Source organism: Triticum dicoccoides, chromosome 3B, assembly GCF_002162155.2.
Source record: "Triticum dicoccoides isolate Atlit2015 ecotype Zavitan chromosome 3B, WEW_v2.0, whole genome shotgun sequence".
NCBI classification, from domain to species: domain Eukaryota; kingdom Viridiplantae; phylum Streptophyta; class Magnoliopsida; order Poales; family Poaceae; genus Triticum; species Triticum dicoccoides.
In genome coordinates, this window is record NC_041385.1 from 743750016 (window position 1) to 743764668 (window position 14653).

Here is a 14653-nt window from a genome sequence, read left to right on the forward strand (position 1 = left end):
AAGCATTCCTACGGTATCCGGGAGTTGCACAATCTCATGGTCTAAGGAAATGATACTTGACATTAGAAAAGCTTTAGCATACGAACTACACGATCTTTTGTGCTAGGCTTAGGATTGGGTCTTGTCCATCACATCATTCTCCTAATGATGTGATCCCGTTATCAACGACATCCAATGTCCATGGTCAGGAAACCGTAACCATCTATTGATCAACGAGCTAGTCAACTAGAGGCTTATTAGGGACATGGTGTTGTCTATGTACCCACACATGTATCTGAGTTTCCTATCAATACAATTATAGCATGGATAATAAACGATTATCATGAACAAGGAAATATAATAATAATAACTAATTTATTATTGCCTCTAGGGCATATTTCCAACAGGTCCATTATCTTAAGGTGCCTTTTCCATAGACAAATGAACATCAAGGCAACAATTTTAAAAGGACTGATACCAACATGTTGTAATAACCCTATTAGCTTCATCTTCAAAAGAGAGCATTATTTACAACTCCCTCTGTCTATAATGTAAGACATTTTTCCAACTAACATAGCCTCAAAACAACTTATATTATGGGATGAGGGAGTAATGAGTTGATCTTCTCGTCCTTCAGTGACATCTCTCGTCCAAATTCATGCACAAAAGTAAAACAAAAACTAAGATTAGTGAAAAAATTCGATGTACTACTGACTTCTTCATGCCAGCTAAGTGACTGGAATTTCACCTCTTTGCGATGAGTCCTGGAGAATAACCGCCAAGTAAATGTTTATAACACTTATAGTTTTTCTATGTGAAGCATGAATGGCTTCTGCATACAAAAAACTGGCCCAGCCTCACGTCCCTATGTGTCGTGCCACAATATTCGGATGCCAATCATTTCAGATATCCTGCTATTCCTGTGGCATGAACTATCAGTACACAAGCGGATACTTCAATCAATATATCAACAAGTGGTAAGCAACAATATCTACTTGTAATGAGTTGTCATCCCTTTGTGTGGTCCTTTGGCAAACCGAGTAGATATTCAATCTCTTGCGGCTCCAATGGTGTGACTTTGTTCTTTACAATCCAAACAAGATTGTCCTTTCTGCATTGATTGATGACATATTTTTTAATACTTTGAGGCAGTGGATTGCCGTGCTGGAAATATCACATCACAACCATTCTATCAACTTTGCACTTGCCACACTTGTTCGCAAGCAGTACAGCTGCATTCTCTAGTCCCAGGAAGGTCACAGCATCTTGTAATGAGGGAATGGCTCAAGTGTGGCATTTGTAGGCACATGAAGAAGAGGTGCCCTGTTCTAAGTTGGCAAATTATGCATGTAGCTTATTTTCCTTGCTACTACACACAAATGCTTAGAACCCACAAACTCAGGTTGAACGTCATACAGAGATCTTGAAATGCTCGTGCATAAACGCATGGAGCTTGGGCCACATTTTCATAGTATATAAAAGGTGGTCCATTATCTTAAGGTGCCTTTTCCGTAGGAAAATGAACATTAAGGCAATAATTTTTACACGGACTGATACCACATCTTGTAGTGGCCAAATTAGCTTCTCCTTCAAATGAAACCATTATCTACTATTGAGTTGATCTTGTTGTCCATCTTTGAGATCTCTCATCCAAACTCCTGCAGAAAAGTATAACAAAAACTAAGGTCAGAGAACACTTGCTATGTATTACTAGATTCTTAATGCCAACTAAGTGAAACTCATTTCACCTCTTTATGATGAGTCCTGGAGAATAACTCCCAAGTAAATACTGATAACACTTCTAGTTTTTCTATGCAAAGTATGAATGGCTTCGGTAGAGAAAATACTAGTGGAGCCTCACCTCCCTGTGTGTCGTGCCATAATATTCCGATGCCAATCATATTTCGTACATCTTGCTATTCTTGTGGCATGAACTATCAGTTCACAAGGGGGTACTTCAATCAATATATTAACAAGTGGTAAGCAACGGTATCAACTTGGAATGTTGTCATCCCCTTGTGTGGTCCTTAGGGAAATCGAGTAGATATTCAATTTCTTGAGGCTCCAGTGGAGCGGCTTTTGTTCTTTCAAACCAAGAATAGATTCTATTTTTTGCATTGGTTGATGACATGTTTTTGAACACTGGAGTGGATTGCCCATGCTAGAAAGATCACACCTGAACCACTCTGGCAGCTTTTCACTTGCCACACTTTCTTCGCAAGTTGAGCTACATTTTCGAGTACAAGGAAGGCCAGTGCTTCCTCTAATGAGGAAATGCCTCAAAAATGGACTTTGAAGGCAGTGGAAGAAGAGGTTCTCTATTCTCTATTGGAAAATTATGGATGTAGCCTTTTTTTCTTGCTTCTACACACGAATGCTTAGAACCCACAAACTCAAGTTGAATGCCATATAGAGATCTTGAAATGATCATCCATACATGTCTGGGAGCTTGGGCTAATTTTTCATAATATAAAAAAGGTGGCCCTTATCTTAAGGTGCATTTTCCATAGAAAAATGAATATCAAGGCAACAATTTTAAAAGAACTGATACCACATCTTTTAATAGCCATATTAGCTTCATCTTCAAAAAAATCCCATTATCTACTAACGAGTTGATCTTCTTGTCCTTCTCTAACATATCTCCTACAAAATCAAGCATAAAAGTATGACAAAAACTAATATTAGAGAATACTTACTATGTATTACTGACATCTTAATGCCAACTAAGTGACCGGCATTTCAGCTCCTTACAACAAGTTCTTTAGAATAACTCCCTAGTAAATGTTGATAACAGTTCTAGTTCTTCTATACCAAGTGTAGATGGCTTCTACAGAAAAGATACTGGCTCAGCCTCACCTCCCCATGTGCCATGCCATAATATTCTGATGCCAGTCACATTTTGTACATCCTACTATTCTTATGGAATGAACTATCAGTACCAAGGGGATACTTCAATCCATATATCAACAAGTGGTAAGCAACAATATCAACTTGGAATAAGTTGTCCTCCCCTTATGTGGCTTTTGAGTAACCGATTAGATATTCAATCTCTTGAGGCTCCAATGGAGTCACGTTGTTCTTTCCAACCCAGACAAGATTCTACCTTTTTCACTAATTGATGGAATATCTTTGAACACTTTGAGGGTGGCTTGCCCATGGTGGAAAGATCACACTTGAACCGTTCTACCAGCCTTACGCTTGCCAAACTTTTTCACAATCAGTTGGGTCGTGTTCCCGAGTCCCAAGAAGGCCACTACTTCTTGTAATGAGGGAATGCCTCAAATTTGGCCTCTTTTCCTTGCTATTGCACACAAATCAGGGGAATAAGAGGTGTTGTGTTCTGAATTGGCAAATTATGGATGTAGCCTCTTTTCCTTGCTATTGCACACAAATGCTTAGAATCCATACACACTCGGGTTGAATTTCATATAGGAATCTTTATATGGTCGTCCATACACGTTAGGGAGCTTGGGCCAAATTTTCATAGTAGAAAAAAGGTTGTCCAATATCTTGTTTAAGAATAGTTTTGGTTACTCTGACTGATGGTGGGCTATAATTGGACAGGTTAACTCCAACCATTGGTTTTGGGATAGGCATATGTGTTAATCATGGTTGTAATCCAAATTGACTTGTGTTGTACCTCCATACCGCTTCCTCTTTTTCTTGCTCTCTTCCATCATTCTTGCTTTCTTTCTCCCTCTAAAGATTTGAAGCATATGTCCATAACCTACCAAATGTACACATACTGCAGTGCCCTTAGATCAAATTAAAGGAGCAAAAGCATTTTCTTGTTACAATGTACATCAAACCACAAAGTACATGTTGGCCTTGTAAGTTAAAATCTCGTGCAACCTATGCTGCACTAATCGAATCAACTAATGCAGAGAGGTCAACACCCGCACCTAAATATTTTAACATATATATATAAGGTGCCTTTTTCATAGGAAAATGAACACCAAGCCAACAATTTTACAAGCACTGATACCACATCATGTAATAACCATATTAGCTTCATCTTTAGAAAATGCCATATTTATTAATGAGTTGATCTTCTCGTCTTTCTCTGACATCTCTCGTACAAAATCTTGCACAAAAGGATAACGAAATCTAAGATTAGAAAACACTTCTATACATTACTGATTCTAAATGTCAACTAAGTGATTGGCCTTTTAGTCCTTTACGACGAGTCCTTGAGAATAACCCCCAAGTGAATGTTGATAACCCTTCTAGTTCCTCTATGGAAAATGTGAATGGCTTCTGTAGACAAATATTGGTCCAACCTCACCCAGCTCCCTATGTGTCGTGCCGTGCCATAATATTCCAATGCCAATCACACTTTAGACATCTGCTATTATTGTGGCATGAGCTATCAGTACCTGAGGGAATGCTTGAATCAATATATCAAGTGTCTATCTTTGCCATAAAGTGTTTTTTTTTGCTGTAGAAGTTGTTGGCTTTGTGTCTATGTTGAAGCCACTTTCTGAACCCAGCAAAGAGTAGGAGGGTTCTAAAGGAGGGAATGATGGGGTGTTCGCATCAGGTGCCATTATATGTCCTTACAGCTGAAGAAGTTCACAACTCCCCAATTGGATCTTGTTGCACTGTTTGCGTTGTTTATATGAATTTTGTAAATTATCTTATTTACTTAAATTATGGTATGAATTTATTCGAAAGTGTAGTCATTTTAGATTGGGAATTGTTTTAAATTGGCCGACCAGCTGAGCCTTCTGTTGGTTGCTCGCTCAGCGCATCACGCATCTCTGGGCCCCATGCATTGCTTCCTTCCCATTATCTCCTCCACCCATTCATTATCCCCTCAACGCTTCTTTCTCTTTCCCTTTTTTTCCTCTTCGACGGCCATGGATGACCTCTTGTATCCACGTGTCGTGCCCTCTTTGGCCACCGGGACAATGGCGGCCATGGGAGGATGCTGCGAATCCAAGAGGTTCAACACCGACAAGTGATTCGATGCCTCGGGTGCGCGTCGCGTCGGTGCCAACGAGGACAAACTAAGTTGCGACCACCGGTGGGGGGCATGCTGCAACCAGCCATGATAGAGCTAGGGACCGTCGGTGCGGTGTGCCGCAACCAGCGACGGGGCTGTATGCTGCAACTGGCAGTGCAGGATGCTTGAACCGGCTGGGAGGATGTTGCATCAGTGGTCGTACCCGACGATGGCGGCTGGCAAGTGTTGCAACCGCGTTGGCAGAAACTGGAACCGCGATCACTAGATGCTGGAACGCGACTATCGGAAGCTTTTCCCATGGTGATCACGACCCGGCGGGATGCTGCAACCGTGGTGTCTGGATACTGGAACCGGCACCCACCGTTGCGGCAACTAGCTTCGACGACGGCTACGGCGGGCGCTGCACCGACAACGAATGGTGGAACCGCAAGGCCGATTTGCTGAGATCGGCAACTCGTTTTGCTGCAAAGGGGCGGACCACACAAGCATCGGCGCCGTAACCGTCGGGCCGGCAAACGGCGCCACGATGTTGCAAGGGGGTGGTGGGAGGACGTGTGTGGCGACGAGCCGACATGCCATGGAAACTACGAGCGAGGAGAGAGACGGCGATGTGTGTTTGTGTGTGGGGGAAAAGGCTAGATGCCGATCCGACGGCCAAGCGCATCCAAATCAAACACATCTTACAGCTAGGAGGTGACCGGCCCAAAACTGGCGCCGGTCGGCCGGCGCCCAGGGACATCACGTTTCTGGATTTAGTTGCAAGACGTGCGCTGTCCGACCATTTTTTCCGTGGATAGAGCGACAGCCAAACGGCCAACCGACGGCCACTCACTTCGGCTAGCTCAGGCCAGCAGCACAAAACCAACAAGCGAGCGCGAGCGCAGGCCACGCATCCATCTCATGGCGCTCCTCTCCATCCTACGCTCGTCTCCGCTGGCCGTCCCCGCGGCCTCTTCTCGCCGCCCACCCAATCATGGTGTCTACCTACTACGCGTCAGCACCAGGGCCGCGCCGTCGTCTCTGTCCGTGAGGTGCGAGCAGAGCAGCAAGCCGGGCGGCGGCAGCGTCGTCGACGTGTGGGCGAGCCGCCTGGCCATGATGAGCTTCGCCGCGGCGGTCGTCGCCGAGGTGTCCACCGGCAAGGGCTTTGTCGAGGTACGCTCCCATGGATCGACCTGTCCTGTAACGCCTCGCTCTGCTGAGCTAGATGCTCGCTATTGACGGCGCTCTGCCCGCTTCGACGTGTTTTGCAGAATTTCGGCGTGGCAACGCCGGCGCCGGCGTTGGCGCTGGTGGTGACGGCGCTCGTCATCGGCCTGGCCGTCCTCTTCATCGTCAGGTCCGGAGCGCAGGATTGATGGATCCATCGCACGAAATAATTGAAGACTCTTTTCTAGTAGAATACAAAGTAAGCGGAGACCTGTTTCTGAAGAACGAGCGTGCAGATCTTCTTTGCATCTGGTTTGCAAAGATTCCTGGAGATTATAATTAGCACTACTTCTGACTGTAAATGATCTGATGTATCATGGTACTACTGCTGTGAGCATATTCATATGGCAAATTCTGGTTCAAATTCAAGTGAGCCAAAGGCTTCTACCATTTTGTGTGTGAATTCAGACTGATGCTCAAAGTTCAGGTTCTAACACCCTGCTAATTATTCAGTTATGGAGTATGAATGTAATGTCCGTTCAGATATGTATATGCCATACATGAAGTCCCCGAAATAAAAAAATTGCACATATAAAAGTAAAACATGCAAATGGACGAAAGATGTGTCTTGTGTAGAGTTATGTGTCTGGGTAAACGTTGGTGGTACCTAGAGTCACCTGAATTCCTCATGGATTTGTTCTGCACCCAGATGATTGCTTTCTGGGAACACTGGTCTTCCACTGGGGACATGAATACCTTTGATTTAGCCTTGTATTGATATGTACTTATGTGGTAGGTACACTGACTGTATGAACTTGCGATTGAAATGGAGGGAGTGCATCTTACACTTGGTAGGGTATACTGGAAGCGTGACGGCATGAGTTGTGCAAGTTTTGGGCCTGGCGATTTGCCTGCCTCGGAGTTGAGAAGGGGGGAAAGAATCTGCCATGGGAGCTGTTACTTGGTTTAAGAACCCACACAAAAATTGCATGTCCAGCACCTGCTGGAGTGTAGACAGACATCAGGCACGGGTACCCTGGCATAAATGGCAATCCAGGACAAGATTTTCATGGCAGCACCAAAAACTCCAAACCTCCCGTCATCATGCATTAGTATCTGCGCATTACACGACATTGTTGTTGCGCCAGGTAAAATCTTGTGCCATGTTGATTTACTTCAGGGACACTTCTTTTGCTTAGATTTATGGTTACTCCGTGTGCATTTTAGTAGGCATGTACTAGGTGTTTCTGCAATGATCCACTTCTTAAAAATATTCATAATCGCATGAATGATTGCTTTCTGGAGCACTCAATTTCCAGTGGGGGGGCATGGTTATCAAGGGTGTCGTGTCGAAGGTGAAATAATTTCACGGGTGTGGATGTTCCTTCTTCAGGCAAAACCTACTTCCTCCATGATATAACTTTCGTAATATGAAACGTGCAAAGTATGAATAGCACGGTACCTTTATCTTGGTTTACTTAGCTCCTTATCTTCGTGGCGACCCAAAAATATGCCTTGCAATTTCAAATGGACGAAGTGTATTTTACACTTGGGGAGGGCTTGAGATATGGTTGTGCCTGGCAGTTTTCCTGTCTCGGCAGTTGAAAAAGGGAAAAAGGAACCTGCGTTGTTGCTAGCTTTAACAACCTACATGAGCACACGGAAACTTTTCAAGTATTCAGCAGTCTGTCAGCATCTCATCTTGGTGGACTGGTCATGGCAAATCTCATCAAAAATTCAAATCCCCCTTCACCATGAATTGGCACCACCATATTACTGTATCAGCGCATTACACTACAAGCAAGTGATGCTGATTAACAGAACATACGCGGGAGCATCAATACAACTCCAGTTGTTATTATTATAGAGTAGGCTCAGTTCTGGGGAGATGGCCCAAGATTTAGTACAAATATTACATACCGAACATGACAACAACGGAACAAATAAAAGTTGAAATACAGTAACAGATGTCTGCTCTTCAGCCTTTTGATCGCAGTAACCTGAACAGATTCAGTTCAACTGATCAGTTGCCATTGCACCGACACAAATTCTCGCAGATGATAAAACCAACAGTAGCAAAACGGTCCGATTGCTTCAGCAAGTAATGAAAACAATCACTTTGACATGAATTTGTACAATAACATAACAGATAACCTTCTCGCCAAGTCGCGACGACACAGAAATGTGTAACAAAATGAAAGCGACAATGTCAACCTTTGCTGAGAACCGTCAGGGTGAGGCGGAAGGGCACGGACCGAATGCCGTGCCACATGCTATCCACTGCTTCTTGCGGCTGCAAGGGAGCATGCAGTCAGGAACCTTCTGCCACTCCTTGCTCACAAGGTTGTACATCACGAGGCGGTTCATCCGCTTGGCCTTCAAGGAGAGCATGAGCAAGCCGCTGTTGCCCAGGCAGGTCATCCTCATGTGCTTACCGTAGAATTCTAAGCACCAGATATTTGGCATTCTGTCCACCTCCTTCCAGAGGAGAGTCATCTTCTGCAACTCCCAGATGCAGACGCAGGTTGCTGCGTTTTTGCACAGCAGGCCCACAAGCATGATCTTCCCCTGGAACTCGGCAAGTGTGTGGTCAGTCAGATGCAGCGGCAGCGGGATGATGAAATGAATCCAAATCCCAGTGCTTACATCATATGACAAAACACCCTCGGGTTCTGAGCACATGAAGTACAGCGTGCTGCCAACCGCGACTGGCTGTGACCTGAAATTTAGAGCAAGTGGGAGCTTGATGCTTGGAGGAAACGCGCCTGGCTGAGACCACATATTCTGCACTGAGTCGTAGACTTCATGATTTCCATCATTTCGCAACCACATCACTTTGTAACCCTCATTAGAAGTTCTTCCATTCAGCACCATCCCTACTGACACTCTTGACCATGCCTGGACTGACCTCGGAGGAATTTCCTTTAGTGATTGTGTAAGAGGGTTGCATATGTAGAAGTTTCTGTGGCTAAGATCCAATAAGCACACAAGGCCACCTGCAGAAGCCACTGGCATTACTATGTTTGCAGGAGCAAGGGGAACAGAAGGGTGGTGCCACTTGTTTAGCGAAGGGTCATACATCGCTACATTGTTGTTGCCATTCTCATGTGTGATTGTATAGAACCATGGCATTCCCTGTGGGACTTCAGAGTACTGCTGAGAGAAATTGTCTGAGCCTACCAGAGAACACCACTTCCGGCAAACAGAGCGGAATCGGAAAATTGCAGCCACTGGAAGCCTTGCAATGACAGTTTCAAAAAGGTCTTCAGGGAACTCGCTCCAAATATCTAGCTTCATTGCTTCAGCCGAGTTCAGGAAGGATGCTTTCTCTCGGTTTCTGTCTCTGCGTGGTCGCTTGCGAGGAGGAGATTGGTTAGCTTCCATGATCTTCAATAATTCCGAGTTGTATCCAGTCCTTTCTCCACAATAATCATCCTTGACCGAACCATGCTCAAAGTCAAGTAAATACCACCTGTAAGATATTGAAAAAAATTAGTTCATCTTAGTTGATTGCAAAGCAATAGAAGAATTCTGAAACTGCTAAGGAAAGGAGATGATCAACAGTTTAGTGTAGGACAGGAGTCATTACTTTGTCTTTAATAAGTGCTTCACAACTGTGTTCACAGGTTTGTCAAATCATGAACACAGGTAAGCAATTAGCTTTTTGTAGCAAGCTATGATTGTTACATTTTATATTATTTGTTACGTCACGTGGTAATAACGTAGAGGTAGCCTGATCAAATAAAGCAATCCATGTTGCTACCAGACCAACTAGATGTTTCTAACGAATATTAGAATTGCTCACCAAAGTGTAAAACATGCACATACTCTTGCAAATACAAACTAAGTGGCACAGAAATATGCTTTACATGCATATTGGATGAACATGTCAGGATACTTATGCGCTCTAGGGCAAGCTGCGCGACCATGTGCGCAGTCTAAAAAGATTTTGAAACACCATCCAACCCATAGGATTACCAAAATGGAGTCTAGATTGTTTATCGTTTTAGCTATACTGACTTGGTGAGCACAAGCAAATAACATAGCTTTTTAACCAACGGAATCGTTGATTTTAGTATAGCTTTATCCGCAGGAAACCAAGTAAATATTTTACTTCCTAAAAATACACAGCTTAACTAAGCTAGGCTAGAGATAATCCCCAAACTGTAAGCACTATTCATGCAATGCTTGCAGAAGCACAGCAATAAAGTGATGAACAAATAAAATAAGCATGCATCATCATGTTGTTCACCAGTTTTTTTTTTTTTGTGGGGTATGTTGTTCACCAGTTCATATACACTACTCCCTGAATTTCGGCACCTTGGCGCTAGCGATCCAGTAAACTTGTTTCCTTTTTCTATCCCGTTCAAGGCTTGCAGCAAACTAGTCTGAACGAGGACGCCGTCAGAGTAATCACCATTTCCCGTTCGTCGCCTGGTTCCTTTGCCTACACGGAGTAGTGCAAACGCGCGGCGCATCCAAAGTCAACTTAATCAGGATATGTTATAGGAGCAGCAGCATGACATGCTCTAAAATAGTCTGTACGTCGCGCCTCGTTCCACCATCCATGGTCGTGGTGGATACGCGTGAACTGCGCCGGGGCAATGTCAAACGCTAAGCGAAGCGGCTTCTCCGGAGGCCGGATAAAATAGTGGCATTAACAAACAATTTCGAGGAGGGAACGAGCAGGCTAGCAGTGCGGGCGACGGCACGGCCGTTCCCTGTGTCGCACGCCACCGCGCCTCGAACTCATCGACCAAATCGACCGGGGCAACCAAGCAAAAACGATGGGGGAAAATGGGGAGCCGCCGTAACGGAGTCCGGCGACAGCGCGGGCAAGCAAACGAACCGTGTAAGCGCGCCAGCGAAGGATCCGCGCGACCTAATTTCCGCGCCGCCGGAGCGGCCCCGCCCGCGCGCGCGGCGCGGATCAAACGGCGTAACGGGGGCCGAATTCGGAGGAGCGCCGGGCGCGGGGCAGATCCGAGCGAATCCGCGGCGGCGCGGAGAGGAGGGGAACGGATGAAGAGCGAGCGAAGGGGATTAGGGGGGGTTGGGGATTGGTTAGGGGACTTGCCTGGGGATGGGGCCGTGGGCGTGGGCGTGGACGGCGCCGTAGAGGTCCCAGAGCTCCTGCACCTGGCCGACCAGCTGCCGCAGCGCCGCCACCTCCCCCATCCGCCGCCGCCGCCGCCACCGCTTCCCTCGGTCGCGGCCGCCTCTGTGCCCCTCTCGCTCGCGCTCTCCCCCCTCCTTTTGTGGGGTGGGGGTTGGCTCGGCAGTCGGCACGCTGCTTTTCTCTCGCTGCCTTGCCCTTGCCTCCCCGCAGCAACCAGCCCGCCCGTGTGCCCCGGGCGTGTGTCTCTTTGTTGTTCTTTGTTGGCTGTGTGCGTCCGTGCGTGTGGCCTGGCGCGTGCGCGGCCGCTGGATTATATGCTGTGCGTCCCGCGCGTGAGCCGTGCTGCCACTGTGGCCGCTTTGCGGGATCTCCTCCTGGTATACTCGTGTGGTAGTTTAGCGCAGTGGTGGTGTTCCGGTTGGTCGGACGGGTTGCTTGTCGTGCCGAACGGGATGGGTGCGGTGTGGGTTAAGTAAGAATAATTGTGTGCGTGTTCCGGTTGGAGCGAATGAAACGTAGCAAGGAGCCAAGGACAACAAGTGTGCACGTAGGCTAATTTGCCTTGCTGATTGTACATCGTTTAACGGGGTGGTAGCTTGAGAAAAACAGAGTGTTTTCATGATGAGAACCAACCAATGCTTGTACGGCTAGGAGGGCAGTGGTACCTTCAGCCCATCATCGGAGATCAAAGTCACATGGTGCCTTGTCGACGCGGATTATTCTTTCAATGGGAAGGCTACATTTACATTGGTATTGGGGTGTCCGTTGTGATTTTGTCAATTTTCAAGATCCACGAGGTGCCACATTGTCTTTCTCTTATGTGCCCCCTCCTGTACCACTATGTCTCCTCTCTTCTCCATCCTTTTGTTTTCCTGACTCCACAACTGTTGCATGCATCAAATGTTGGTATGCTGATGAGGCATCGATCCGACGGTAGGAGCTTGTCTACCGAGGTCATCGTCGTGTTTTGTACAGATCGTGTCCCTCATCATCCCCCCTCCCCCTTCTTTATTCTTTCTGGTCGACCCCGTTGCGCTTGTCTCCACACAAACGGTAGCTCATATGTTTTCCTTGAGAAATTGTTTTTTTTTCATAACTATGCTACGGTTCATATTTATTCCTCTGTAAACAAATATAATCCTCTGTAAACAAATACAATAGTTTTTTCTCTAAGTCAAGGGATTTTTAATCGACCTGAAGGTGGGCGGCACCGCAGAGGCAAAGCCAAACCAAACAAGTTCTTGCTATTCAACCCTTATCGGAAATTGAAGTACTAGTATCAGATTTTTGTTAATTGAAGGCGGAAACGAAATGGGCGGTCAGTGTATGATTACAAGGGTGGAATCGACACAATTATGATGAGGAATGGCCTCCTCCCCTCCTCTCATTGCGTAGCTTTGAATGCTCTTCATGAGTAGATTCGAGCGGCAGCTTGTCCCCATCGCCATCGGCCCGGATTCTTCTGCGCCCATAATCTCCCAAGAGCATCATAGCGTACTCCTGCGTGGCGCCACATTTTTCCCTCGTCCCAAGCTTCGTTAACGCTACCCCTCCTCCTCCTCCGCAGATAAACGGGCAGAATAATGTTGTTAACAGTAACAACAAACAGTGGCTAATGGCCCTGCTTCGGCGAGGTCGATCGATCGGTAGATATAAATCTTCCGAGTGAGCTTTCCATGATGAGGAAAGCAGCGGCAAGTGATTTTATTCGCCGATATATTCGCCATCATGGCAGCCGGCCGGTGGAAGAAGCCGTGACGGTAACTTCCCTGGCTGGCTGGCTCGCCAAAGCGGCGGAGGGGCGGGCGAGCGAGCAGGAGCAATCGATCGTCGCGGCGACGGACGGCCTCCGCCCAGGCGTACAGCTACGCGTTCGTATGCGTACACGCCATCGGCAAATAATCAGTGCTGGCAATGGCAACGACAGGGTCCGTAGGCTGTCTGTATAGAGCGGCAGCAGTGAGTGCTCTGGTGGAGTGGAAACCATCATGGCGGGGGCGGGCGGGCATTTTTCCATCATAATCCACGAATCGCGACGCTAATTAAATCCGTCGGCGTCTCATTATACTCCACCACCATCAGTGCTCACTAGTAGTAGTAGTAGAAGTAGTAGTGCTCATTTGAGCTCGGTGAACAGTAAAATCGAAAAAAATCAAAAACAATTCTAAAAATTCTAAAAAAAAATTCAGAGAAATATTGACAAAATTTCTAAGTGCTTGCAAAAATTCATCATGAAATCACATTCCTGTAAGGCGTGGCAAAAAAAAACAAAATCAGCCTCCAAAATGCTTTTGAAAGCAGCATTTTCAGAGTACCGATTTTGTTTTTTTTGCCACGCCTTCTAAAAATGTGATTTCATGATGAATTTTTGCAAGCACTTAAAACTTTTGTCAATGTTTCTATCAAAAAAAAATTGAAATTTTTTGAAAAAATTTCGATTTTTTTTCGATTTTACTGTTCACCCGAGCTCATATGATTCGTATGGCTAGTTGGCTACCAGTGGCGCCGCGTATAGAATGTGCTTGAATTGTTGCAGGGCTGTAAATTTGGTCCTTCTTACTGCAAATTTTACACGGAAGTTTCAGAAGAAACTCACAGCGCAAGAAGTGCCGGTGCAATTTCCACGTAGTTTGACAAGCTGCAGCAAATCAGAGATGCCACTGCATCGCGATATTTTGCAGAAGATGCTGCTGCTGCTGCGGCTGCAGGGAATAAAGCAAAAGTGGGCTTTGCACGTGTGTAAGCAGAGCAGGGGGTGTGCGGATTATCGATCAGCTTCAGCTTCAGCAAGATGTGAATAAACCAGTATGCACGCACGGACGCTCCACCTTTTCTTTCTGTTCACAAACACGGATACACACACTGGTTTGGTTTAGCTTACTACAGGACTTGCTTAACTTAAGCAGCTTGATCCAAAGATTACTTTCCCTAAACCTTTTCCTTTTTTATCGCCGCTTTTTTTGCCCCCCTCTCTGATCTACCACCAGCTTTGGTTGGATGGATGGTAGGGAAAAATCATTGCACCGCTGAAATCTCCCTTTTAATGATTTTCCCGGGAATTTCTCGCTCTGCTTTTCCCCCCTCCTCCCCTGATCAGATGTACCGTCTCATCATCCATGGAGGAGGATGCATGGGATCATTGCGGCCTTGAAGGTTTGCCCCCTCGCTCGTGGTAATAATTAGCGAGCAATAATGGTAATACTCCTTTCTTTTCTTTTCTTTCACCACCAGCTAGCTAGTAGAAGCACTTGATGCCCAGACGGAAAGATGGTAAAACCAAGCGAAGAGATCATTGATGTGTTGCCAATATATCCCAGAAAAGACTTGCGCAATGTAACCACGCGATCGATGGCGCAAACCGATCTGATGGAGACGGGCTTGAGCGAGCAGTGGTGGTTACAAAATTCTTCCCAAGCCAAGCAACGGATGATGAACAATCA

At 46.0% G+C, this 14653-nt stretch overlaps 2 protein-coding genes across 2 annotated transcripts; one reads left to right on the forward strand and one right to left on the reverse strand.

The window, feature by feature from the left end:
• The first annotated feature begins 5760 nt into the window (after positions 1–5760).
• LOC119278202 (stress enhanced protein 1, chloroplastic-like) lies at positions 5761–6557 on the forward strand. The gene is made up of 2 exons (XM_037559555.1): positions 5761–6100; positions 6199–6557. The coding sequence occupies exons 1-2, from the start codon at positions 5846–5848 to the stop codon at positions 6301–6303; spliced, it is 360 nt and encodes a 119-aa protein (XP_037415452.1). The 5' UTR covers positions 5761–5845; the 3' UTR covers positions 6304–6557.
• Positions 6558–7931: 1374 nt separating this feature from the next.
• LOC119278203 (F-box only protein 6-like) lies at positions 7932–11459 on the reverse strand. The gene is made up of 2 exons (XM_037559556.1): positions 11172–11459; positions 7932–9566 (listed from the first exon to the last, which is right to left on the reverse strand). Exons 1-2 carry the CDS (start codon positions 11270–11272, stop codon positions 8324–8326), a joined length of 1344 nt encoding a protein of 447 aa, XP_037415453.1. The 5' UTR covers positions 11273–11459; the 3' UTR covers positions 7932–8323.
• Between the last annotated feature and the right edge of the window lie 3194 nt (positions 11460–14653).